The 27521-nt window shown below is 53.3% G+C and overlaps 1 protein-coding gene and 1 long non-coding RNA gene across 5 annotated transcripts in view; one reads left to right on the forward strand and one right to left on the reverse strand.

The window, feature by feature from the left end:
- Positions 1-27521, forward strand: part of ECE1 (endothelin converting enzyme 1) — a 105538-nt gene that overhangs the window by 66152 nt on the left and 11865 nt on the right. For all 4 annotated transcript variants that reach the window (XM_072975189.1, XM_072975188.1, XM_072975187.1 and 1 more), the window contains 8 exons: positions 1474-1686; positions 11710-11831; positions 13039-13185; positions 14321-14386; positions 15356-15547; positions 20981-21123; positions 22369-22483; positions 27032-27142. In XM_072975189.1, the coding sequence (XP_072831290.1) occupies positions 1474-1686; positions 11710-11831; positions 13039-13185; positions 14321-14386; positions 15356-15547; positions 20981-21123; positions 22369-22483; positions 27032-27142 (1109 nt within the window). The remainder of the gene's footprint in view (positions 1-1473; positions 1687-11709; positions 11832-13038; positions 13186-14320; positions 14387-15355; positions 15548-20980; positions 21124-22368; positions 22484-27031; positions 27143-27521) is intronic.
- On the reverse strand, positions 6208-8759 carry LOC140700958 (uncharacterized). Its single transcript, XR_012079723.1, has 3 exons — positions 8675-8759; positions 8486-8566; positions 6208-6462 (listed from the first exon to the last, which is right to left on the reverse strand). It is a non-coding gene; the product is annotated as an uncharacterized lncRNA (long non-coding RNA).

The following is a 27521-nucleotide window of genomic DNA, read 5'->3' on the forward strand; positions in this document are numbered from 1 at the left end:
CAGCCCCGGTGTCCAGCCCAGGGGTGGTGAGGGAACGCAAGGAAAGGCCAGCCTTGGAGTTGCCGAAGCAGCATGGAGTGGGTTCAGCCTGGGCTCTCCCACGCAGCAAAGCAGCCTTGCTCCGTTCACTTGCTCAGAGCTTCAGTTTCCTCATCTTTGAACAGGGGTGCCGCACCCCTATCAGTAAACAACCCCTCTTGTTGTTGGTCTGCTTGTTCCGCTGGGCCTGTGTTCTTAGTCACAAGCCTCCATCTCCTGCGGGCAGGTACACCTTGCCACCTGGGACTAGGCCTTGGCTAAGGTTGCCCACAGTTCAGTTCCTGTGCTTGAGCCTACCCCTCAGCCTCACAGCAGGAGTCCGGCCCCTCCTTTTGCCTCTGGCCTTCAGTCTTCCCACCTCTGCCCCACCGCCTAAGAGAACCGGCTCAGAGGAAGCTGATTTCCCCACTCATTGTGTGTTTCGGGGGCACTTGTAGGATTTGGCAGCCCTCCCACTGCCCACCTGCACCAACCGCCACTCCTCCTCATGCTGGCATCTGGCAGGTGGGGCTGCCCTGCCTCCTCCACCAGCGGCCAGTCATCACCGGAAGAGCTCCCTCCAGGCCCTTAGCAGGCACAGGGGAGAGAGGGTGAGGTTCAGTTCAGATCCCACTGGCTATTGGACAGGGTACCTAGCCTCTCTGGGCCTCAGTTTCCCCATATGTAAAAATGGCCTTAAGCAAAATGGTCTCTTAAGGTGGTTTCATTTTTATTTTTTTGAAGATTCAGTGATTTTCCTGCCTTGTACTCAGTGGGAATGATTTTTCATAGTTTCCTTCTATTCCTAATAGTCTCTCCTTCTCCCTAAGTCCCGGCACCATATTGTCTGTATCACTCTCTTGGCAGGAACTAAATATCCTCAATGTATGCTTGTAGAATAAATGATGGACGTTTCTCCTAATGTCGTCTTTTCATTTTTCTTGTATGATGTTTGTATCCCCAACTAAATTATTAGCTCTTGAAGGAAAAGTCTTTGCCTTTTATATCTCTCACCACACATGCACACACGCACACACACACACACTGCACTCAGCAAAGAATCTGGAAGATAGTAATTATTTTGTTAAATAAATGAATGTATGAATGAGTGAATGAATTTGTTGAGCACCAGGAAATAATAATAATAAAAAAAAAATCAATGAATATTTGTGGAAGGAAGGACTGATTTAAAAAAACACCTTGGTTCTGAATACTTTTTAAAACCATAGACAAGATTTCAGACAGCTAGACAGAGGTCTAATTTACAAGTGAGGAGATCATGAGTTTACAGAAGTCTTTTCTCTGTAGTGGTCTAGTGATTGTCCAGTTCCCAATCTGTTTGGTCAGGGCTGGGGTGGGGTGTGGCACCCCAGGGTCCCAGGCCACCTGCACTGTATTCCCATAGCCTCCTCCCTGCTTACCCTTCACTGGCCTCTTGTCCTTGACCCCTGCCAGGAACCCCACCGGTGTGCCTAAGTGAGGCCTGCATATCAGTGACCAGCTCCATCTTGAGTTCCATGGACCCCACGGTGGACCCCTGCCAGGACTTCTTCACCTACGCCTGCGGCGGCTGGATCAAAGCCAACCCGGTGCCTGATGGCCACTCGCGCTGGGGGACCTTCAGCAACCTCTGGGAACACAACCAAGCCATCATCAAGCACCTCCTTGGTAAGCACTCAGCAGAGGACCAGTGGATGGGCTGCAAGGGAGGGCTGTCTGCTGGACCTGCCTGGCCAGGCCCGGTAAGAGGAAGACCTTGGCAGAATGGGGAGATGAAAGGCTTTCCTATGAGATAGGAGAAGAGTGAGACTGGGTTGGAATGTCTGCCCCATCACTCGTCATGTGAGCCTGAGGAAGGTGCTTATCTCTGAGCCTCACTTTCTTCATCTATAAAAACAGGAGTTTTTATAACACCGAAAGTTTAATAACACCCAAACTGCAGAGTTTCCAGAACTCGAGCACATGCACGTGAAGCGTTAGTGTGGTATGTGTGGCACATAGTAGGTGCACAGGAACTGGTAGCTTTAGTTGTGGCTTTTGTGGCTTCAAGCTGTGGCTTAGTTTTGGATCAGTATTGCCTGTGAGTTTTACAAGTTGTGAGCAAAAGGAATCAAGGCTGAGCACACTAGATTGGATTTTAAGGTTGTGAGCTGATAAAAGTTTTAACAGAGGTTTATCTGGGCGTTATTCATCGTAGGCATTGTCTTCCTTAGCCTCATTGTTCTCAGGCTTGCATGATACGCCATCTAGCCAAAGTTCTTCTCTTTATACCTTGTTAGGCCTTCAGCACCTCTAGCTGACCTTGGCATTGGTGGTTTTATCCTCAGATTAGAATCCCACGTCTGTCTTGTTTGCAGCTGTAGCCCTGGTTACATGTCTGTTGAATTACTGTCTGCCCGTTGGGGTGCTCCTCCACGTGCAGTCAAAACACCCTGTGCTGTAACCTCTAAAGGTTCTGACTTAAACCCCTTAGAGCCGAGATCCTCGCCACCCCTGCTTCCTAGCTGACACCCGCCCCATCCTCGGACCCTAAATGCCGGGAGAGGCTAAATCATGAAAAGCCAGTTAGTTAATCCATCAATGGCAGGACTTAGATGCAACAAATACTTATTAAATTAAGTTTTTAAAAAACTCTCATGATACTCAAAGTAGATAAATTGAAGAAGACACCGAAAGGGGACAGATCTTCTCAAAGGGGCAGAAACCTTCCTATGAGACAGGTAAAGAGTCTAATTTGATGATCATGAATTCCAGGCAACTGTGTCTTTTAGAAGAAAGCAGGAATAAGCAAACCAGGTTAAGGAGACTTTTCCTTTCTTTCCCGTCTCAGCCCCAGGGGCCATGGCTGCTGCAGGGTGACACCCACCCGCGGCTTCTCCTTGGCCCCCAGCAGCTCCTGGGTGGGCTCCTCGGCAGCCCCTGCTTGTCCTCCTAGGGGTCAGAGCAGGGTGGTGGGTGGCAGTGGGGCCGAGGGAACTCCATACGTCAGGAACAGCAAAGCCCCCTGCCGGCTTTATGCCATCCAAGTGCCTTTGGTAGGAGACCGAGACTTTCATTTCAGCAAATCTGTCTGTGGTAGCCAGACTGGAACTCAGGGATGTCCCTTCCCTAGCATCTAAAGACACAGGGGCTAAGCTGGGACCATCAACCGAAGCAGGAGGGTAGTCCAGGCAGGACAACAAGACGGACTGGTGTCCCTGCTTCGGTCACCAGGACCTGGGTTCAAGTCCTGGCTCTACCATGAACTGTGTGATCTTGGGTCAGTTACATAACCTTTCTGGGCTTCTTCTCTCATCAGTAAGTACAGTGAGAACCAGGCCTCTTCCAGGTTATGAAAATTAAATGGGAAAATATCTTTAAAGTGCTGTGCCTAGGCCGGCCATATTATGGAGGCTGCTGTCTGTGTTGGTGTCACTGTTCTTATTATCACCTTTGACCTTTGCCCGGCACTTGTTAGTTTACAGAGCTCTTTTGTAGATTCCCTCTTACTTGACCCTGTGGGGTAGGAGCTAGGAAGGTATTGCTCACCCCACTTGACAGATAAGGAAACTGAAGTCCCGAGAACTCCTCGAGACAGGCTAGGAGGTGGCAGAGCTGGGGCTGCCTGACTCCTGGTCACGTGTCCTTTCCCTGTCCCACACCACCTCCTCCAGTTTCAAGGGGCGGTACGGCTCCCTGCCCATCTTGTTGGAGAGGTCCTGCAGGAAGCAGAGTGCATTGAGAGCCCAAGGGAAAAAGGCTGACACTTGTTGAGTGTCTGCTCCCCACCCTGCTCTGTACCAGGCTCTTTATATCCGCTGCCTCCTTAATCCTCACAGCTACACTGGGACTGAGGAACAGTGGTTCCCATTTTACAGATGAGGAAACTGAGAGAAGTTAAGTAACTTTGCCACAGACACCCTGCCAGTATAGAATGGAGAGGGGCTCCAGCCCAGGGGCAGTTAGCACTGAGAGGGGATGGGAAGCAAGACGTCGGGCCCTCTAACTCCCAGTCAGGCCCAGAAGCAGCCCTTTTATAGGGTGCCCGTGAGTCCTGATCCTGCTGGTTCTGGGGCTGGGTCTTCTCAGGAGGACCTTGGGTCTAGGCCAGGACAAGTCCATCCTCCTGCCCCTCTCCCCAGGTGGCAGGGCCTGTGAGGAGTGGCCTCCAGTTCTGGGCTCTGGCCTTACATCCACACTGTCCCTGAGGGTCAAGGTGTGGTGGGGGAGCTGCACTGAGCTGGACATGGAACAGCCAGAACTCTGCGTTCAAGCCCCTGGCCCTGGGGCCACAGCCTGGTGGTTATCAGGAGCCCAGGCATGCTAGCTCACCACGTGTGACCTTGGAAAAGTGACCTGGCTTCTCTCCAGCTTAGCTTCACTATCTGTAAAATGGAGATAATGATGCCACCTGACACTCAAGGTTACTGTGAAATGGTCTCACATGTGATGGGTCAGAGTGCTTAACACAGAGCCTAGCACCTAATAGGTGCTCAGCATAGCAGAGCTGCCCTTCCCGGTGGTGGAAGGTGAGTTCCAGCCCAGACCTCTCCCTGCAGGCTGTGTGACTGCAGAGAGGCTGAGGAGCCTCTCTGGGCCTCAGCTCTTCCCCTCTAAAGTGGGAACTCACTCAGAGCACTGGTAGGATTGTTCTAAGAGTTAATTGGATGACTGAAGAAAGAGTAATTATTGCTTATTTTATTTCCTGTAGAAGCACTGATGGACCCTGTTATCGGGGAAGGGGGTACAGGGCATATCCATAACCATGCTGGGTTGTTTACTTGTATTATTTTATTTAAATTATGGAATAGGCTGTATCTGCCCATTTTCTAGATGAGACTCATAAATACAAAGGAAACGTATTTCCTAGGAAATGGTAGAGCTGGGATTCAGCCCCAGAACGGTGGGTCCTCAGACCTGTATTTTTTCTCTGCTGTATACACTGAGGTCACAGAGCAGCCCAGAAATACAGTTTGCCAACCTCCTTTCCCCCGTGGCTGCATGACTGAGTTCTCCAGGCCGGGTGAGACCTGGCCCAGGCCCAATGAACACAGCAGCTGGAGTCACCTCCTGTCGTACTGACCAAGAGCTTCCTCACAAGACCTATCCTGGCTTCCCCTCCCCCTGGGCTCTCTCCTGGGAACTGGTCTGGAAACGGCCCCTCACCTGTGGGCCTTCATACCTGGGGCTCTGATACCTGAAAACTCCTGAAGGGACAGGAAGCGGGTGAGTGGGTGACCAAAGTATGCAGGAACGTGGGCTGGTGCATTCTTGGGCTCAAGGCCAGGCTGGTTTCAGCTCCCCCAGACGTAGAGGTCAGCCAGCAGGCCTCAGGAGAGAGCTGGAGCTGAGGGGATTGGGACTCCAGGGGTACCTGGCTGTCCAAGCTGGCCTGGGGGGTGGCTTCTCTCGGAAGAGGAGGACCATTCAGAGGCTGAAGAGGGCTGGGTCAGCCAGCCGGGCGGAACAGCTGTTACCAGCATCTTGCTGTGTGACCTCGGGCAAGCCGCTTCTTTCTGTAAACAGTGAATTCATTCTGGCTCCCTGAGAGGAAATCCAGGCAGATCTGTAGCAGGTGGGTTGAACCGGACCTGGTGCCACTGTGGCATGACCTGGCAGCCTGATGACTAGAGGCGGGTGACCCCAGATGCATGAGACACAGATGCCTCACCCAAAAGACACTCTGTACCCACCCGAGCTACCAGCTTGGGCTGTCTTTGTAGGAGACAACGGTGTGTCCTGCCTTTACCAGAGGAAGGATGCAGCTGGGCCCATCACCCCTTAGACTGGGCCTTGCCTTAAGCTTTCCAGCTTGTGCTTTTAGCACAGACTGTTCCACCACCTAGAAGGCCTCCCCCACCCCTCCCTATCCTGCAAGACGTTTCTCAAACCTGCTTCTTCTGTTACGCCTTCTGTGGCTACCAAAGGGCCTCTCTGGACTTGAGCCACAATTATACGTTGTGTGCCTGTCATATTTACTGTATTTTATATTATAAGAAGAGTAGCATGCAAAGAAAAATTGATCCCTGCGTGTTGTAACCATGTGCGCAACACAGATTCCATAAAGAATGTTAGCGGTCTCCCTTTCTTCTACCCCTGATGCCAGTCTCCCTGAGAAATACAAATAGCATCATTCCAGTAGCATTGAATCTGGCCACATCAATGACTTGGCAGTTAGTCATGTTGCCCTGTGACATCACTTCTATTTTTATTTTAATTTGTTTTTCCAATATTTACTGTCTACAGTACTTGCATCTTCCTGTGCATGTTGGAATCTCTATGGACAAGGTCTGCATCTGAAATGCTTTCTATTCAATATTGTGCTGGCAGCAGTGGGCCCTTCTTTCTGTTTGGGGAATGGTCAGATGGATTGATTGATGGATTGATCCAAGGATGGGAGTGGGTATCCAGGGCTTCTTAGGGCGGCTGGACTGCTTCAGGTCTGCCCCTGGTTTTCAGGCGAACCTGCAGGAAAGAGAAAGGGAGGCACAGAGAGCTTAGGCCTCTCTTCTGGCCTCAGCCACTCACTAGTATGACCTTGGACCAGTTACTCAGCCTCTCGCCAGCGGAAACTGTTAAGACAAGATTTACACCCACAGCCACACCCACACACAGAGGAAGCAGTTCAACTTCCCAGGGAGACTTAAAACCATGTGGGTTCAAATTCCAGTGTCCTGAGTATTAGCTCTGCCTCCCTCGGCGAGTCCCTTCATCTCCTTGTACGTCATTTTCCGCCTCTGTGAAATGGGGCAGCAGTATCCACCTCAGGGCGTCAGTGTGGTGATGAAAAGATCCCAGCACATGGCCGAACCAGCAGTGGTCATCAGTAAATGGCAATGGTCTTAGCTTGATTTTTGTTCTTCCACAAAAAAGGCACCTCCTTATCAGCTCCTCCTCTTACCCTCATCAGATGGGGCTCCCAAAGGGCAGTGTCTGAACTGCTTCTGTGTTTTATCTGAAACAAACGCCGGTCCTGTCCTGATGTGGAGTCGGGCCCCACATGGTCCTGGCCAGCCAGCCCAGCTGCCGCGCAGAGAGGGTGGGGTGCGGCCGCCGCCGAACGCCCAGTGACCCCCATCCCTGCAGCCCGCCCAGCTGCGGGAGCGTTTGTTTCCTCCCTGGGAGCGATGTGGGAAAGGGTGTTCCAATAAAAACTCCCAGAGGAAGAAGCGGGCCGATTAAACGGTGTGCTGTCTTTCCTCTCTGGGACTTTGGGGAAGTGACTGAGGAAGTTTCTGGAATTCTGGGTCCCTGGGAGGAAGTACCCAGGCTGTTGGGAGCCCTGTTGTCTGGCCCTGGGTTGTCAAATTGTTTCCATACCCCTGGGGCCCAGGAAGTGCTACCGTCTCCAAAAGGTGGCCCCTTGCTGGGTCATGGAAGCCGCCCAGTTGATTCCTCCTGGCCTGCTCCCTCCTTCGGGGAAGTAAACACAGGCAGGCTGTCTTAAAGAAAACCAGGCTTTTAACTGTGACTGATTTCACTCTGAAACCGTCTCCTCCCTCAGGCTGACGTGACTGATGCCTTTCTCTGCGGAGTTCCCAGAACACTCCTTCAGTTAACACTCAGCAGTTATGTACCGTCCACCAACTGCCAGCATCGCTAGGTACCTGGGATCGTGTAAGGCATAAACCGTCTTTTTTCATGGAGCTTACATTCCCGCAGGGAAGACAGTCGGTAAACAAATAAATGAGTAAATAAATAACATGGTCATGGAGAGTTAGGGCTTTGAAAAAATCAAGTAGGATGTTGGTCCAGAGAGGAGAGAGGTGATGGTAGCCACAGTGATCAGGAAGGATGGGCATTAGAGGAGGGGACATTTGAGCAGAAGCTTGAATTAAGTGAGAGAACAGACCACACGGATGTGAGGGGAAGAGTGTGGCCGGCAGGAGGAACAGTGAGCACGGTGGCCCTGGGGTAGGTGCTTGGGAGCAGAAGACAGGCAGCAGCTGGCAGTCGGGAGGTGGCAGGGCCCAGATCACCCACGATAGTGTTTCTCACCCTTTTTTCATGACCGCCCCCTCCCTAAAACTTTACTCCCACAGATGAACTGCGTGCTTGTATGCACTGTGTGTATACACGAAAAGCGTAAGGTGTTTTCTGCCATCTCAGAGCTAATCCTCTCCCGGCTTTAGGAGAACACTGCCCCTGTTGAGAATGCGTGCTGCAGGGCCCTCTAGCAGTTTGAAGGAATTTATATATTCCAGCCTATTTGAACTAAAAGTATTCAAGACAACAGCTCCATAAACTACCCCTAAGGTTGCACTTGGGTGTCTAATAGACATCTCAAACTTCAAATGTCTAAAACTGAACTGCTATTCCACTCCCAAACCCGCCTTCCATGCCCAGCTTCTGCATCTCAGCACCCCCCTTCCTCAGGCCGAGGAAACTTGAAGCGTCTTGACTCCTGTTTCTCTCCTGTTCCCCCTACTTCTTACCCTTTCTCTGCTGCCACCCTGGCCCAAGCCCCCACCATCCCTCCATCACTTACCTGGTCTACTGCAGTGGCTTTCCACCTGGCCGCTTCGCTTCCGCTCTTGTCCCCTAAGGAGCCTGCCGGGTCGTGGGTGCCCTGTGAGTGAGGAGGAAGGAGAGAAGGTGGAGAATGGGCCAAGGGTTGTCTCGATGGGCTCTGTGAGCCAGAGGGAGGCGGGGGGTGGGGGAAGTGGAGGAGTTCTACCTGCTCCCGGGGCTCCTGCCCCAGCCAGCATCCGCGTGGGAAGATGGAGGCTGGGATACAAATGCCAGCTCCCGGTGGGGCTCACACTCCTACCCCTTCCTGCCTTGCTGGCCTCCCTTCCTCCCCACGCAGGTCTCCTGCAGGCACTGGCCTCATTGCCCTCTCGTCCCCTAGATGCGGCATCCTTCCTCACCAGAAGTAGGCTCTGTTCTTCCAGCAAACATTGCTGAGGGCCACTGTGTGCCCGCCCAGTGCCGGGGGAACAGGGGCCACTGGGACGCGGACTTGTGGGTGAGGCATAGCCCCCACCCACGTCCACTTCACGTAGAACTCATCCTTCATCCCCAGCGCTCTGGCAGGGATTTCCTGGCCTCCCCCTGCCATGCTCTCAGTGCCCCCTGAACTTTCTCCTCTTAGCATTCACCCCACGTGTGATCCAATGCCTTGCGATGATCGATTGTACTGCTGTCCGTCTGGCCCACCAGACTGCGGACTTCATGCAAGCAGACCCAGGTCCACGTTGCTCGCCGCCTCCTCCACAGCCTGCCTGGCATCCACCAGACCATTGGAACTTAATAAACATTTATGGGGAAACAAGCGGGGGTGATAGGCGGGGTGCGGAGCTGAGAGGAAGGAAGTTTAAACTCATCAGTGAGGGAGAGAGGGAGGCCGACACACCCCTCCTCCTCCCAGCGATCACTGGGGCTTGTATACGTGTGTCTGGGAAAGGGGATTCCACCTGGAACTCACTGTAAGGAGCACAGCCAGGCGGTTCTTTGGGAGCCTTTCTTTGGGCCTCTTATCTCGGTGGCCTTGGGGCCACCGAGGAGGGAAATGCCAGCCATTTCGAGGGCCAGAGCACGCAGAGCATGCCTCCCCCACTGCTGGCCTGGCATTTCAGGGTCATGGCCAGAGCCACTGTGAGCAGTGGGATGCCGCTTCTGGGGTCTGGTGAGCAGTGACGGTTCTTCAAGAGCCTAGCTGCTGGGGGATGTTGTCACCGAAACTAGACCCCTGGGAGGTGGGTGGGGAACCCCCCATTGCTTTCCCTGATGTTCTACTTCCTGAATCTGAGGAGCAGGGCACAGTCCAGCTTCCGCCACGTCTACCCTCCCCCTCCAGAAGGCTCTTCTCATGCTCCAGCAGGGCCTGGGGGACAACAGGTGTTTCCAGGGCCTGGCAGTGGTCGCCTGTGGTCTCCATCCTAGCCCCTCGGCACGCAGGCCCCTGGACCTCTGTCTCCATATCTCCCTTCAAACTAGCCCCAGGCTAATCCCATCCCCTGTTCAGGGCTGTCACTCTGACTTCAGCAAGTGATGCTGTTTATGGTAAGACTTGAGGGGTAGGGGAGCCCATGGAACAGGAGCTGGGAAAGCTGATTAGACTGATCAGGAAATGACACTTGCCCTTTGAAACAGGCTGCACCAAACGGATTTCTTTTCTCCAAACAGCATGCTGTTTTCCTCATACTGTCCATGTTCCCCTAAACCTGCTGCCCTTTCCCCTCATTTCTACCTGGTGAATAAATTTTCATCCTTCAGAACCAGCTCAAACAGTGGAACGTCCTCTGGAGACACCCCCACCCCAACCCTCCTCATACCACCAATGGGTGTGACTTTTCTATGGGTCTCAAAACCATTGGCATTAATCAGAGCACTCTCCTGTCGTGCAGTCACACCTGTGTCACCTTATGACCAAGGGCTCTCTGGGAGCAGTAATGGATATTATTCATGTCCGTAAAGCCTAGTGCCCAGCCTGGTGCCTGGCACCCAGTGGGTGCTCCGTGTTGAGGCCCTTCATTAATGAGCATCTTAGGAGAAGCTTCCCAGGCAAGAGGGCCTCTGAGGGGCCTTGAAGGCTGTGTGGGGTTTGACAGTGTCCCATGTAGAAGGCCAGGGTGAGCTTTCTCTTTGTGTGTTTACTTGTTTGTTGCCTGTGTCCTCACGCTGGAAGGGAAGTTCTGTGGGGACAGGGATGTTGTCTTTTGCGTCCCCAAAGCTTCCACAGAGCCCAGCACAGGGAAGGCACCTAGTATCTGTTTAGTGAATGAATGGATGAAGTTCTGCCAGAAGTCTTCATGGTGGAGGCAGAGTTTAGGGGACTCTTTGAAGGAAGCAAAGGAAGGAGTTTCAGGATCCAGGAAGAATGAGTATGAAATGAGGAAAAATGGCTGGAGCAGTGAGGAGCTCCCCAGGGTGGGGAGCAGAATGGACCGAAGGAGTGGAGGGGATCGGGGACCCCGGCGGGGTCTGGAGCAGGGTGCTGAGACAAAGGCTCAGGCCCAGGAGCCCTGGCACGTGGCAGATCCTTCGTGCCCTGAACTGTGGGGAGCGGTCACCTTCCCTGGGTGCTGACGGGACCCTGCCCCTGGCTTGTGCACGTAGAGGAACATGGCCCTCAGCACGTGGCATCCAGACCAGGGCACCAAGGACAAGGAGAAGGGACAGAGTCTCCCGGGGGTCCTGGTGTAAGGGATTGAGATGCTGCTTGCGGGGGTTGGGAAGGAACATGGCAGACGGCCTCTGCATCAACTCCAAGTCTGATGAATACACCCGCCCCTCTCAGGGAGAAGCGGAAAGTCAGTTCATAATGAATGAGGCCTTTAAAGCTTCCGTCCAAGTCCAGTCATTATCGCAAGAAAGGTCATCTGGGATCTGACGACCAAGATAGGTCCCTGTGCCACGTGCCAGGCAGGGGTGTTTGGGCCACGTGCTGGCTGGCAGAAAAGGCAGGCTGTCCTCCTGCTGGGGGGCCTGTGCTGCCAATCCAGGGACATGTGTGTGGACCCGTCCAGCAGAGGGGGAGAAACACGGTCCTGACTTGCAGTCACCTGAAATGAGGAGCGCCTCTTCTGTGCCCGGCCTGCCCACCGGCGGTCACATCCCCATCATGACTGGGTTCCTCACCTGCACCGACAGGCAGAAGTCCGAGCTCTTCTCACAGCTGAGAACAGCGAGGCTCTGAGAGATACTTGCCAGGGCCACCCAGTGTGCAAATGGGAGCATGTTGCAAACTGCTGTCCTCTGTCATTCCAGAAAACGCCACTGCCAGTGTGAGCGAGGCGGAAAGGAAGGCCCAGGTGTATTACCGTGCATGTATGAATGAAACCAGGATTGAGGAGCTCAAGGCTAAGCCCCTGATGGAGCTGATTGAGAAGGTGAACCCTTGCCCTGCTCCTCCCACAGCCCTCTCCCTTTTACCCCTGTCCCCTCCCCATACTCCTCTTCCCCGTGACCCCTGCCCTAGCTTCCGTCCCAGCTCTCAGCTACCACCAGGACCCCGCCACCTCACCCCTCCAGCCACCTCACCCACCTGGATCAGAGTCTGTCTATCTGCTGACGGGTCGGGCTGAGTGTGTGTGCGCATACGTGTGCACCTCGGCATAGCCGGGAATGTCTGTGTCGTTGTGTGGGGATGTCTGTCACGTGTGTGTGTCTCTGGGCACCTGTGAGTGGTCCACAGGCCAGCTGTACAAGGAAAATGTTTCTCTATGTTGCTGCTTACTTTTCCTCAGAGGGCATGTTTGTGTGTGAGGTGGGGTGTGTTCTGGAAGGACCAAGAGAAAGCCTTGGATCAGACGCAGAGCCCTCCCTGTGAGGAGGGCTGCACTGCCCTGGGGCCTCCACGTCCTGCTGAGCAGAATGAGTCTTCTTCTTCCTGGGCACCTTCCAGTCAGCTTCAGATGAACTCTGAGGGGACTGTCCAAAGCCAGCCGGGCTGCCCAGCACACATGGAAGGGTGGCCTGGGTGTTTTCTGGCAGCCTTCTGCTCCCTCCCCCAGTTCCTCTTACCCCTGCCCCTCCCCCGGCTGGGTGGGGCACTGGCAGATGGGGAGCTGTGGGCACTGGGGAGTGGACAGTCTCTCCCCTCCGGCACAGGCCTCACGTGCCAACACTGACCCAACCAGGGAAGACTGAGGAGATTAAAAAAGTCCCAGCTCTGAGAGAAACTCAAATCAACCATAATTCATCGACCTCTTAAAAAATACAGACCTTTTTTTTATGGACACAGTTGAATTTCTGATGTAATAGGAATTATATTCACTGTAGTTCATTGATTGAGTATTCAAAAGTGACCAGAGTACAGGAAAAGTCTCCTTCCCATCCCCTTCCCCAGCCACCGAGGGAGCAGCCACATGTGGCTTCATGACTCTCCTGTTTAGGCTAAGTCTTTGCTCCCTGGGGATCTCCAGCTCACTGGCTGGAAACCCCTAGTGAAAACAGACAGTCCCTTTCATTTGCTCCCGAGGCTCAGATAGGCCAGGGGGCTGCAGAGGGTCACAGAGCAAGTCAGCCGCAGAATCAGAATCTCCCCCGGGTCTCCCACCACCTCATCCCCTCCCCATTCCCTCTCCATCCCCACAGCTTGGGGGCTGGAACATCACCGGGCCCTGGGACAAGGACAACTTCCAGGACACCCTGCAGGTGGTCACATCCCACTACCGCACCTCGCCCTTCTTCTCTGTCTACGTTAGCGCCGACTCCAAGAACTCCAACAGCAACGTGATCCAGGTGAGCTGGCCTGGAGGCCCAGGAAGAGCACGGGGCATGATCTCAGGGCCTGCTTAAAGTTTAGCAAGCAGCGGGGTAGGGCACTTGCCCTGGGCTGCAGGTTTCTGGTTTCTGGGCCTTGGTTATTTCTGCAGGCTCCCAACTGTGAGATTTTTGCGGGCAAGAGGTTGTAAAAGGGCAGGCTTGTCTTCCTTGAGTGGGTGGGCTCACTGCCGCACAGGTGAATCTTTGGGGTTCTGATTGGTCACTGTGCACCCCAAGAGTGATGTCAATTTCTGGGCACAGCTGGAGCCACCTCCTGGTCTCCCCACCTCAGCCCCCGAACTTCATGGCTCTGCTTGGGATGGCTTTGAGTCCATCTCTTCCTGCCAGAGCCTGCCCCAGACTGAGTATCAGAACACCCAGGGGAGCTCCAGCCCTGGTCTGCCCATCCTCAGATGCAGAGGCAAGAGACCAAGGCTGGGGGTCCTGAAGACTGAGTTCCCACCCACCTCTGCCACTCACTCACGGTGTGACCTGGGGCAAGTGCCTCAACCTCTCTGAGCTGCAGTTTCCCTGTCAGTCAAATGAACTATATAACACCCACTCTAGGCAGGTCAAAGTGGTTCTGATAAGGGTCAAGTAGCTATCAGGGACTGACCCTCCCCACCCACCCAGCAATCAGCAAGCCCCTCCGCGGGCACTCTGTCCTTGAATCTTCATCCCAGCCCTGAGGGTTAGGTGTTATTTCCCCTATGTTCCAAATGAAGAACCTGAGGACCAGAAAGGTTCAGTAACTTGACCAAAGTGACAGAGCTTGTGAGTGGCTCTCAACCGCTCACCATCTTGGGAGGAGTAACGAAGTAGAGGTGCTCTGCTGAGCCTCGGAGGAGTTTAAAGAGGAAGGTGGCTCTGTCTGGCCCTTCAGAAGGGCCCGGAATCTCTGCATCTGACCACGTGTGTGGGAAGGAACACAGCCCCTCACTGGGGGCCCATCCTGGGGTGGCCTCAGCTACCAGCCTGTGCTCCTGCTGGGGCCCGAGCTAGTTCTCTCTTGCTACGTGCCAGCTGTCCCCACGGTGGGCAGAGGCCGTGCCTGTGCAGGTGTGTGCATATGTGACAGGTTATCCCCCCTCATTCCTGCCTTTCTCTCCAGGTGGACCAGTCTGGCCTGGGCTTACCCTCAAGGGACTATTACCTGAACAAAACTGAAAATGAGAAGGTAGGCGTGCCTCTTCAAAGAGAGTGACTCCTGTCTAGCCACCTCTCTCCCTGGTTTGTCCCCATCAGGGTCCCCTCAGTATCCACACCTATGCAGGTCATTAAAGCTGAAGGAGCATAGAGGTGTCACTTACCTAATAAATGATAGACAGTCCCTGGCAGGGAAGGGTTGTCATTTGTCCCCATTCTAGATTGAGGCTTTTTCACATTCAGGCACCGTGGACACAGTGGGCAGGGGACAAGTCCCCATTCTCAAGCAAGGCAGTGATAATGGCCACCACCTCTTATACACATTACCTCTGGCCTTCCAACTAACCCTGAGATTCTCATCCAGGTCCACTAACTCCAAAGCCCACACCTCTCCCTCCCCCGGCTGTCTTTCGTGATGTCCTGGGGAGACCTGGTCTGAGGTTCATTGTCTGTGCATTCATGATCCCACCCCCTTGTACTGAGCAAGTTCCTACTAAGTGCCTGATGCTGGGGAGAAAACGGTGAACAAGACTGGCCTGGTCCCTGCCGCACAGGACTCTGAGCCTAGGAGGGGAGGCAGATGTTGAATAACTAACCACCGGATTAGCAGCATGATGACAAATTATGATAAGGGAAGGGTGAGCCGAGAGAGAAAGTAACCCAGGGACCTAATTCAGATGTGGGAGCTTGGTAGAGCAGGGTGGTTCAAAAGAAGCATACCCCAAGAACTGAGAGATGGCCCCATTGGTGGCTGTCCTGTGACAAGTGTCCAGGAGGGAGTGTGGGCCAGGGCAGGGCTTTATCCTGAGAGCCACAGGGAACCAGTGAAGAGAGGCACTGCCAGAATCATTCTTGAAGCTAGTTTCCAGCATGTTTTCCAGGGTCAACACCCAGCCCCGATGCCCCCTGCACTGGGCTGCAGCTGGCCTGCCCCACCCTGTCCCCCTCGTCCAGTGGGCAGTGGCAGCCTCTGATGGATGGGGGGTGCCGGGTCCCACAGGTGCTGACAGGATACCTGAACTACATGGTCCAGCTGGGGAAGCTGCTGGGCGGAGGGGACGAGGACTCCATCCGGCCCCAGATGCAGCAGATCCTGGACTTTGAGACGGCGCTGGCCAACATCACCATCCCCCAGGAGAAGCGCCGGGACGAGGAGCTCATCTACCACAAAGTGACGGCGGCCGAGCTGCAGGTAACTGAGCTCTGTGTGGCGGCGGGGATAGCCGTGGAATTCAGGACGTAAGGCACCGGGCTGGGGGTGTTTACACTTACTTCATCAGACCCTCAGGACAGCCCCATGAAGCAGGGGTGGTTGTTATCCTCAATTCACAGATGGAACTGAGGCTCAGAGAGGTAGAGTTACCTGCTGAAGGCCACACAGCTGGTGACTCCAAAGGTAGTCTCTTGCCCTACGCCAGGCTGCTTCTCTGAAACAGCATTTACCTGGGAAGACTCTGTGATCATGATAATAGCTCACATGGATTGAGCATTTCTGGTCTCGAGCTCAGGTGCATCAAGTCTGGTGTACAGCAAATGAACGTGAGGGGTGGGTTCTGTCGTCACCTCCCTTTTCCAAGCCAGGGGGTTAGGTGACGTGTTCCTAGGTGGCAGTGGAGCTGGGCACTGGACTCAGGCTTGGCTCACTGAAGCTCTGCTCTTGACCGCGACCCCTGGCGACCTCCTGGACCTGTAAAATCCGAATTGCAATGCTCTCTGTACTGAGTGTTACCCATCTGAGAAGACGGCCCCTCTGTAAGTCAGCCTCTACCAAAGGCTGCCCCCTGGTGGCTACTTGGGACTTGCAGGTGGTGAGTTGATGGTCTGCTGGTTTGTTCCTTCTTTTCAGTTCATGGCAGGTTGGTGTCCAGCCTTCTCCCAGGTTCTAGGGTCACAGAGGAACCAGCACAGTGACTTTGGCCAGTATTCCCATTTCCTGCCATGGGATGCTTGGCTGGGCTCGCTCTTCCACTGGAAAGGATGTCCACGCCTCTCCACCAAAGTGCCTCCTCCCTTTTTTCTTCCTCTTCCCAGCCAAGTCCTGCCCACCCATTAGAGTTTGGCTCATTTCCTCTCCTTTTGTGAAGAACACCTGGGCCCCTACCCCTTTTTCTCCTCCGTCCCTCCATCCGACAAGGGTCTGTGGGGCCACCTTGGGGCTTGATCTTGATGTGCTTCCAGGCAGGTCGGGGACACCAGTGCGGAAAGAACCCCAGTCTCATTGCTGAGTGCCTTGGGCAAGAGAGGCAGGACACGGGGGCCAGGGGCAGGACGAAGTCAGGGAGGGTAGGTCTAAAGATTGGGTGAGCAGTAGCTGGGCAGACCAGGTGTCCCAGGCAGAGGTGCGGTCTACGCAGAGGCTGGGGATGATGGCAAGAGAGCCTGGCGCCCTTCTGGGGGCTAGCTGCCCATTAGGTCCCCAGAGAAGCTGGCATCAGGGTGAGTGGTGCTGGCTGGGTTGTTATGGAGATGAGCAGCCTGTGTTGGGCACCATCTGGCACTGTTTTTCCACTCTGAGGCCAGGAGATCAAGGGAGATGCTGTTTGTGCAACATGATTTGATTTCATCCAGTTGCCCAGTTCTCAGCGCAAGGGACTCTGGCCATCCCTCCCCACAACGGTGGCCACAATGCTGACTAACAGCCTGAGAGTGGGCGAGGAAGCACAGCAGCCCCGCGTACATCTGCCCCAGCTCGGGTTCCAGGTTCTAGCCCCAGATGTCCTGTCACCTTTACTTTTGCTCTGTTCTTCCAAGCAAGAAAGGAAGGGCTTTTCCTCCCACCCAGCTGCAGAGCTGCCAGCATGGGGAGGCTTTTAGCAGAGGCAGCAGCCAAGCAGTGGTGTGAGCCCCGGGCTTGGAGTCAGAAGACCACTCCAGCCCAGCCCCACCATGAGCCTTGGGCAAGTCATATAACCTCTGATTTGAGCCTTAGTTTCCTTCCTTGTAAAATTGTCTTCACTCACTCATTCACACCTGCTCTGTTCTGGAAGACAGAGACAAATGAGGGGCAGTGGTTCTCACCTCCAGGTCACAGATTTCTTTGAGGACAGGTTGAAAACTACGGCATTTCTCCCAGAAGAAATGGGCATGGGTACATAGAAAAAAAAATTGTGTCTAGCATCTCAAAAAGTCCTGGACCCCTGAAGCCTGGTGCCCTGGATGGGTACTGGCTGGGCCTGCCTGGGGGCTGCATGATGCTGAGACGAGGCAGAGGATGAGGGCTCATTTTGTAAACTGCCGTGTGTGACTCTAACACATTACAGTGATTGTTACCGGTATTATTCCTTTGCTGTTGGCGATGACAACCCACGTCTCCAGCCCTGAAGAATTTGATTCTCAGACAGAAAATGTCTTTGTGTTCCCTAGTATCCGGAAATTTGGTTTTCTTCCTGTAGTCTAGGTGTCTCAGGGAAAGGTGTGCCACTTTTTGCAGTGTCCTTCTAGGCTCGCCCACGGAATGCTGGGTGGTTCTAGCCTGGCCCCCAGCAGCAGAACCTGAATTCAGAGCCATGAATCAGACATCTTTCTGTTGCTTCTCTAAGGGCCTTAGGACCTTCCCATGCCTTTCCAGGACCTTCCACACCAAAAGCTGATTGGGAATGAGCCCGACCCTCTGCTCTCAATTCTCCAACTGAGACAGAGCCTAAGCGCATCCTCTTTTCTCTCCCACTTTGCAAGCCCACTTGAGCTGGGTGGTTGGTGACCAGCAGTTCTCTTTGGCTGCGGGTGTGGAAAATAGAGCTCATTGGTGTGCCCCAAAGGATTTGAGTCACAAGTGGAATGTCTGGTTGGTTAAAACAGCCATCTCCATGGAGACAAGCACACGTGTTTATTTTAGGAGTTCGCTAAAGCAATAAAGATTGAAAATGTGACAATCCTGGTATTGAACACACCTTATTTCAGAGTCGTGGAAATTTACCTGCACAGAACACCTGCTCTTCTAAAGGAACAGGCTTGGGTTAAGTATATAGAAATTTATCACCACCTGGTATCTGTACCCCGATCAGAGAGTTCTAGTCACCTGCAGTTCTTGAAGCTCTCGTTAATTGTACAAACAACATTTTTTAAACTTAGCAATTTTCCCAGGGGTCTTTGCCAGCAGTCGTGCAGTTGGGTGGCTCTAAGTCCATCTCACCTGGACACTTTCAAATTTTGCAGCCACAGAAATTTGAGGAGGAGTTCCAGATGTTACCTGCTTGGGAGTGGCGGGGAGTGGCTCCTGCCAGGAAGAGAGGGTGGAATGGACAAGCCAGGGAACAAAGAAACTCAGTTTATTGAGTAAGCCATCCCGAGAGGCACAGAGCAGCCAGGCCTTGGCAGGAATTGTTTTCTCCATTTTAGAGAAAGGGTGCAAAGTGACTTGAGGTCCCAGAGCTGGTTCCTGGTGGGAACCCCAAACCAGGTCTCACTCCCAGACAGGGCTCTTCTGTCATCTTGCTGCCAGACAGGCAGGGATGTGCTGGGGCTCCCTGGGCCCTGCTCTTCCGACCCCGGTGGGTGGTTTGCAGTAGGTCATGGTGGGAATACAAATTGTTCCCCATCACTGAGAGCCAGTTGTTAAATGTTTATCGGCACACCACGGCCTGCGGGACCTGCCCTCCTCTGTCCTTTGAGGTCCTTGTTCCCCAACAGCTGAGCGGCCCTTTAAAACCAGACAGACTGTGAAGTGGAAGGTTTTTATGGCTGTCTCTGCCCCTGAAGGTGTTAAAAATATTTACCACAGGTTATGGACTCATCGATGTTACCGACTGACATGGAATAAGAGGAGACACAGTGACAGCAACTGCGCTACTGTTGGTCGAGCCCCTCTCATGCCAGGCACCTGTGCACATTCTTAGTTGATCTTCTGTATGAAAACCATTTATAACGCATCTCTCACTTCCTCCATTTGTCTTGCAGTGGCCTTTTTTCAAGGGAACAGAGAACAGAGTTTGGAATCAGGCCCAGGACTGCTCTTAGGAGACCTTGAGCGATGATTGTAGTAGCTAATCAATGATTATAATAGTTAACATCAACTGAGTGCCTGCTAAATGCCAGAGACCATTCTAAGCGATTGACATTACAGGCATTTTTGCTGTAACACCAGTGCATGCAGTCCTGAAAAACCTGGCGTCCTGTAAAATGATGGACCAAAAATAACTAAAAATAACAGAACATATGGGAAAAATAGTACCAGAGCAGACCATTCAAAAGTTGTGTAACTTTGCTTGAGAACATCGTGCTGAGTGAAATTAGCCAGTCGCACAGGGACAAGTACTGTGTGGTCCCACTTACATGAGGTAGCTAGAGTAGTCCGATCCGTAGACAGAAAGCAGAATGGTGCTTGTCCCGGCCTGAGAGAGGGGCCTGAGGGGAGTTATTGTTTAATCGGTGCAGAGTTTCAGTTTTGCAAGGTGAAATCTGGGGATGGATGGTGGTGATGTTTGCACAACTAGAATGTACTTAATGCCACTGAACGGTACACTTAGACATGGCTAAGGTGGTAAATTGCATTGTGTGTATTTTACCATAGGTTTTTTTTTAAGTTATGTAACATGTAATCAAAACATTCACAAGACAGTAACTGGGACCTTGAAAGATAGCTCAGCGTGGCTGGAGGCTGCCTGGTGGGAAATGGAACTGTGGGCTGTGGACACAGACCCTGCCCACGGACGGGAGCTCGGCACGGCGGGGCTGCCCTTAGGTGGGCCCAGGGCTGCTGCAGCCTGCTGGGGGCTGGGAGTGTGCCTCTGTGGGTAGGGAGCCCCAGGAACAGGTGCTCGTTTTTAAATTATCTCAAAATAGAGCTGACAGCTTCCTGTGTGTGCATCAGCTGAGCTGAGGGCTCTTCCTTTCTTGCTGAAGGATATCATCCTACCCTTGCTTTTCCAGATCCCATTCCTGAGAAAAGTCCCCCATGGGAGCACTTTACACACCCTACTGCTGTCACCTTTGCAGTTACCAGGCATCTAGAAGGCTGATCGTATACAGGCTAACTGATGTTAGGGAAGCACCTGTTGAGTAGAACAGACAGGATTAGCTTGTCTCATCCTCCCACCAACCCTGCAAGGTGGGTTCTGTGATGAAGACGAGCCTCACTTTCCAGATGAGATCCTGGAGCACAGAGGGGTTCATCCGCTTACTCCAAGTCACACAGCTAGGAAGAGTATGAACCCAGGCAGTTTGGCTCCAGATTCTACACACATCCATCACAGACTCATCTGAGGCTTAGTTTCTCCATCAATAAAGTGGGGATAACAGTACCTGCTGCCGAGGCTTGTCGTGAGGTCCAACTGAGAGAAGCTGTGTGAGTCTCTTGCAGTGGCGCCAGAGGGGTTTGACCAATAGTAGCGGTGGCTGCCGTCACTGTGTCTCTCTTATTCCTTGTCAAGTGTCAGGTGGGTGTTTGGCACCTTGCGGTTCTGTGTAGTGTCTCTGATGGAACTCAGGCAGCTGTGTTTGCCCTCTGCCCCTGCCCAGAGAGCCAGTGCCCAGCTCTCTGCCCCTGCCCTGGCAGCCAGCACCCAGCTCTCTGCTTTGTCTGGGGCAGGGGAGGTACAAGGACGCCTTCTTTGCAAGAACGCCCGGGAGACCTGGGCTCTGAAGAGCAACAGCCCAGCCAGAGCCACACTGTCCTCTCCCCTTCCAGGCCCTGGCGCCCGCCATCAACTGGCTGCCCTTCCTCAACACCATCTTCCACCCCGTGGAGATCAACGAATCCGAGCCTATCGTGGTCTACGACAAGGAGTACCTGGGGCAGGTCTCCGCCCTCATCAACAACACGGACAAGTGGTGAGGGCGCCTGGACGCCTGGGGCGGGCCCCTGCGGTCACACACATTCTCAGCCCGGGTGGGCGACGCGCTGACTCAGGACAGCGGGCCCTGGGCTGGCTTCATGAGAGGCAGCAGGGCACTGCGCCCCTCCGCCCACCAGCTTGGTGGCCCGGGGCACATTTCTTACCCTTTTGTGGGTTCGTTTTCCTCATCCATAAAATGGGGATATAAATAGCACTGACCGTGTAGGGCTGTTGTGAGAACTGAGTGAAATATTCGCTGTGAAGTATGTCAACACAGTGCCTGACACTGGGTGGGACGCAGTAAATGTTAGCTAATGTTTTTAATTAATATTTATCATTTTAATAATTTTTTATTTTATTTATTCTTGAGGGGGGAGAGGTAATTAGGTTTGTTTGTTTATTTTTAGTGGAGATACTGGGGATGGAACCCTGGACCTTATGCATGCTAAGTACACGCTCTACCACTGGGCTATATACCCTTCCACCCATGGGTTTTTTTTTTTGTTTAAAGATTTGTTATAGAAATTGTTTTAAACTACAAGGGAAAAAACCCCAGACTTAAAATTACCAAAAACACTCATGTTGCTGTTCTGGGATGTGTATTCATGTTTGTAGTGAAGCATGTTTGTGAAAGAGACAGAGGTGGATTTTCTAATACATGGTTCCTTTTTTTCCCCCATCATTGTGACTACATATATAGTCTTCTTTTCCCTTGACCTGAATCATAACCATCTTCCCTGTGTCATCCCAGACCCTCTGCAGGTCTCTTTTTCAAGGCTATCTAATATTCCATCAGGTATAAATATGATTATTTATTCACAGTTCCCCTGTTGTCAGACATTTAGCTTGGTTCCAGTTTGAGGCTGGGTGTTAGCCATAGTGAACACTGTATCTCTGTGTGCTAAGGTGACTTATTTGCAAAGGTGACAACAGCCACAGATGGTTTTCTGTGTCCAGGGGGTGAGCAGTGAGAGCTCTCATTCACAGAGGCCTTGGCCCAGCTGGCCAGAGCTTCCTTTCCTGCCCTTCCAATTCTTGGGCCCCCTTTCCTGTCTCTGGCCTTCTGGTCAGGACATCTCCAAGCTTTGGAAATAGACGCTCCTTCCCCACTCCAACCCAGTAGCACACCCCATCCAGAGTGAGTCTCCATGGGCATCCCCTAGAGATCAGTGGGCGGGAAATGCAGCTCACTATCCAGCCCGGGTTACTTCTGAGCCTGTCTGTCTTGCTCTCACTCCAGCCTGCTGAACAACTACATGATCTGGAACCTGGTGCGGAAGACAAGTTCCTTTCTTGATCAGCGCTTTCAGGATGCCGACGAGAAGTTCATGGAAGTCATGTACGGGACCAAGAAGGTGAGCCTGTTAGCGTGCGTTTCCACCCACATGCTGAGCTCCTCCTATGTGTCAGGCCCTGAAACTCGTGGCGGGTAGATAACAGGCAGAGAATGAAGAGGGCCATGGGAGGGGTCTGCCCTGGTGTCCCTTGGCGCCCAGGAGGGACCTAAGCCAGCTGGGGGTGGGCAGAAGCTTCCAGGAAGAGGTGATTACACTGAGTCAAAGTATAAAGAAGACAGCAATTTAGCTAATTTACAGCAAAAGCTGGCTTCTGCTCTCTCCCGCCTCCTTCTCGGTGGTGATGTTGATACAGGCTTTCCTTGTATAACTCATGTGACCGTCACATCCCTGTGGGTGGGTATGATTATCATCCCCCTTTTACACAGGAGCCCCCCAGTAATAGTACTTCCTCCCCATAAACATAAAACCCTTGGGGCAGTCCCCGGCTTCCGGTAAGTATGACATGAGAACTCACAGATGTCATCCTCCCAGGCCCCAGAACAAGTGGTCTCTACCACCTTTAAATGCCCCACCGTGACCCCGGCCCGCCAGCTACTTCCCCCTTCTCCCCAAGGAAGTGGAGGTCATCTTCTCATTCGTGTGTTCATTGACCCCCTTCCACTGTGTGCCAGGCTCTGAGCCAGTGTGAAAACACAAGACACGTGAGTGGGGTCTGTGCCCCAGGACCCCCATGTGTGCTGAGGATGCTGATAGAAACTGATCAGTCTGCATATGTGCTGATGGGTTACACCAAGCCAGGGCCCCGGGAGGTGCCCCAGCCACAGAGCAGTAGAGGCTGGCATGCCAAGCCCGCCTGGCACACCCTGCCCCCACCCAGGACAGCCGCTTGCAAGGCCCGGAGGGCGGACAGACCTGGCTCCAGCTGGACTCTGCCCCAGCAGCCCCACCCAGAGTCCAGTGGAGTGGGTGGAGCCAGATAAAGGCTAGCAGAGACTGGCAGGATGTGGGCACCTGCCTCCCGCCCTGGAGTTCATCCTGGGAAAAGTTCTCCTTTTCTCTCCCTCCCCATGTACACCCCCTCTGGCAGGAGGGGACCTGAGGGAGAGGGTGGCTGGGAATAAGTCCTGCTCCTGACAAGAGGGGCTTCCGATGGCACCATGGGGCCTCAGCTGCAAAGGCCATGCTGGCCCTTCAGGAAAATGTGAGGGAAAGACTTGGCTGCCCTGCCCGTCTTCCTGCTCCACCTGCTCTGACCTTGGACCAACCCTGGGTCACAGACATAACAAGGCATGGACTCTGTCCCCTGGAGCACTTGGTCTTCCAGGGGGCTTTATTCAGGAGGGGTCTGACCAGGACCCAGGATGGTAGTTATAGAGACGGCTCTGTGTGTGGAGCACACACCTCCATCATCGCATTCCCTCCCGGACTACAGATGAGGAAACTGAGGCTCAGGGAGTTAAGGGGATTTCCCAAGTCATCCAGCAAGGAAGCAGCCAAGCTCAAATTCAAACCCAAGTTTAGATGACCACAACTGTTAGCACTTTGGTCTACTCACTACTAGTAGTAGGTGGCGGCGGCAGCGGCGGCAGCGGCGGCAGGGGCAGCAGCAGCAGTAGTAAATAAAATATATCATTAATGGATGTTTATCCTTTGTAGGCATTATCTCACCAAGTTCCTACAACAGTGCTGTGTGGTAGAAACTATTATCATCATCCCACCCTCAGGAAACTGAGGCTCGATGAAGGGGAGGGACTTGTTCTGAGTCACACGGCTCGTAGGTAGAGACTCTCAATTCCAGCACATCTGATTCCACAGCCTGTACCCCTAAGCCCTGTACCACTCAGCCTCTGCTCTGCAGGAACCAAAAGTTAAAATTGAGCTTCCTGGTGGTCTCCAGGGGCTGCGGGTGGGGAGGGGGTGATGGGAAGTTGTTGAATGGGTACAGAGTTTCAGGTTTGCAAGATGAAAAGTTCTGAAAATCAGCTGCACAACCAATTGACTTAACACGACTGAACTGTATACTTAAAGTGGTTAGGATGGAAAATCTTATGTGTATTTTACCACAATGATGGATGGATGGATGGATAGATAGAGAGATAAGGTGAACGAACTTCCCTGGGCCAGGCTCAAAGCGCAAGTGCTACTCTAACCAGCGAGGTGCTGAGAGCTGGTGGGAGGCCTTGGCAGAAGCAGGGGCAGCTGGGAGACCCTGGAGATGGGAGGCTCTGAGCCAGGAGTCACTAGCCGCCCCAGGACTGAAGGGTGGAGGATGCTGCTCATCTGTCTCTCATTCTCCAGCCCTCCCCACCCACCACATGGCTGCTTCTGGGTCCAGGCCAGGTCCACCCAGCTTGTGTCCAGCACAACTCAAAGCACAGCCGAGCCGTGTGACCTTGGGTAGTCCTTGTGCTCTCTAAGCCTCAGTTTTCTCATCTGTTGTTTGGGATCACTCCTGATTTCATCTCACAGGACCCTTGGGAATGGCCTCCATTTGGGAAAACATTTTTAGTTTGTAAAGCCATGTAAGGCATCTAGTTGTCCATCCTTGTAGGGAAATAATAGCACAGAACTTTGGGTCAGAAGACCTGAGTTTTTACAATGCTTCCTCTAACCACACAACCTTGGGCAAATCACTTAATTAGAGCAGGGGGCTCAGTCTTCCCATCTGTGAAAAGGAGTAACTAATCGCTGCCTTATGCACCAGAGGGTTGTCTGGGATTCCACGACGGGATCCCCATAGTCTGCTTTAAAGGCCAGCGTTCTCCACACTCCACACACGCGTGTTCTGTATCTGCAGAAAGGCCCGTGGAGAGTGTCTGCCTCGGAGGGTTATTGGGAGGCTGCTACGGGGTGGGGCCCAGCAACCGGTAAATACTTAATTCACATTTACTACGTTGCTGCTGCCATCACGTTTATTACACATCTGTCCTTCCCCCTGAAAGTTCTGGGCGGTTCAATTGAGCCCCTTGAGGACAGGGCCCACGGCCAGTTCATTTTTCGATTCCAAAGGCCTAGCACAGTCAGGGTGCAGCAGAACTGCTCAGAGAACTCGGCTGTGTGAATTAATGAACGTTTGCATGAATGAGTGGATTTGTACAAAGAATCCCCTGAGAAGACCATGAATAAGAATCGGCCCGTGATTCAGCCGTCCCAGCCTAGAGCCTTCACAGAGCCCAGGAGTTAGACTCCACCCCCCGCCCCAGGCCTGACCTCCTGCGAGGTCAGCCTCAGCCAGATCCAGGCGCAGCCCCGGTCCAGCTGTATGGAAGCGGCAGGTGGTGCTGGGGGGAGGGGGAAGGCATCCAAGTGGACACATGGAGGGGAGAGTTTAAAAGAACTTGGGCCACTGAACTTTGAGAAGGCTAGAGTGCCTTTTTCTTCCTTCCTTTCTTCCATCTTCCATCTTTAAGACATTTGTTTTCACTACAGTGTAATTCGCATACAATAAAATGTATGCATGAAGTCCACAGTTCAGTGAGTTTTGGCAAATGAAACCACCCATGCAACCAGCAACCCAAACAAGACAGAGAACATTTCCATCACCATTTACCCAGTGTGCTCTGCACAGGAGTTCCCTGCACCCCCTTCCCATCAGCCCCCCGACCCCGCACCCCGAGAGGTGGGTGTAGGTGGGCTCACACACAGCATAACAGCTGTGAATTCGTCCCTGTTGTGTACAACGGTAGTTCCTTCCTTTGTGTTGCCAAGTCGGGTGCTGTTGTATAAAAATACCACATTTTGTTTATCCATCTGCCTGTCAATGGCATTTGGGTTGTTTTCAGTGGGTGGCGATTATGAAGCAGGCGGCCCTGAGCCTGGGTGGTTTTTGCCACCTGTTTTTCAGGGTGCAGAGGACTCAGCTTCCTCTGTGGCACAGGGGTTCATGTGAGCAGGGCCACCGCCTGTGTGTGTGGACTGTCCACGGAGGCTGCCTGGGCAGGGGAGCGAGCAGGGCTGAAACGAGCCTGAATGTTTCTCATTGCGCCCAGCAACACGAGGCTGCAGTCCCAGGGGCTCCCGTCTCCAGCCACAGAGACGTCCTGGGGGCTGGTATGTGGGTAGGACTGAGGTCAGATGACCCCGCTGAAGTCCCGCGGTGTTGCTGTGGCGGTTCTTTCTCCGAGAGGCTTTCGGTGGGGTTGCGGTGCTTCTGGGGAGGTTTTCCTGTTGCTCAGGGGGAGACAAGGTAATTTCTCAAGGTTCTTTGCCACCAGGATCCTTAGCCTCCAGAAGGCAGGATGAGGTAGGGGCAGGAGCAGGGGCATAGGATCAAGCACATCTCAGTTCCAGTTGCTGTGGGACCCTGACCCCCGACTTCCCTTTGCTGAGTTTCTGTTTCCTCGTCTGCCTCCCAGGTTCACTTTGATGGCCCTGTAGGATACCATTACCATTTGTGAAGTGTGTGCAGGAAATAGCAGATGGTGGTTATGAGGGCTTTTCCCTGGCCTCTTGGTCCAGTGCCTTAAATAACTTCCAACCCGCTCAGAAAAGGTCACCCTCCAGGTCTGCACGGAAGCACCAGCCCAGCTGGTGCCACCTTCCAGACAGACGAGGGTTGGGAAGGAGGACTAGGGCCAAGTAACCCCTCTGACTTGTGTTTTCCAGACCTGTCTTCCTCGCTGGAAGTTTTGCGTGAGTGACACAGAGAACACCTTGGGCTTCGCCCTGGGCCCCATGTTCGTCAAAGCCACATTCGCTGAGGACAGCAAGAACATCGTAAGTGCCTCGCACATGGGCCGTGACATCGCGCCTGAGACGGCCCCTCGCGAACCCGACAGCCCACGCTCTGGGCTGCTCTAGACCTTCCTTGCTTCTCCGGCCTTAACTCCAAGGTCCTGTTTCCTAAAGGCTTGAGTAATGTGAGTTACCCGCAGAAGCTACTCGGATTGAGCGCCAGGAACCTGATCTGCAATATCTCATGTAACCCTTGCCGCAGCCCAGCAAGGTTATTCCGGGCATCTCCACCTCCCAGGGGCATGATGTTGGCAGAGCACTGTGACCTAGAGACGGACATTTTTTTCTAACTCCATGGGTGACGAGCTGAGGAACCTCATGGCTGAGCTCCTGGGGACAGCCAGGCTCCAGCTCAGACCCT

The sequence above is a fragment of the Vicugna pacos genome, chromosome 13 (assembly GCF_048564905.1).
Source record: "Vicugna pacos chromosome 13, VicPac4, whole genome shotgun sequence".
NCBI classification, from domain to species: Eukaryota; Metazoa; Chordata; class Mammalia; order Artiodactyla; family Camelidae; genus Vicugna; species Vicugna pacos.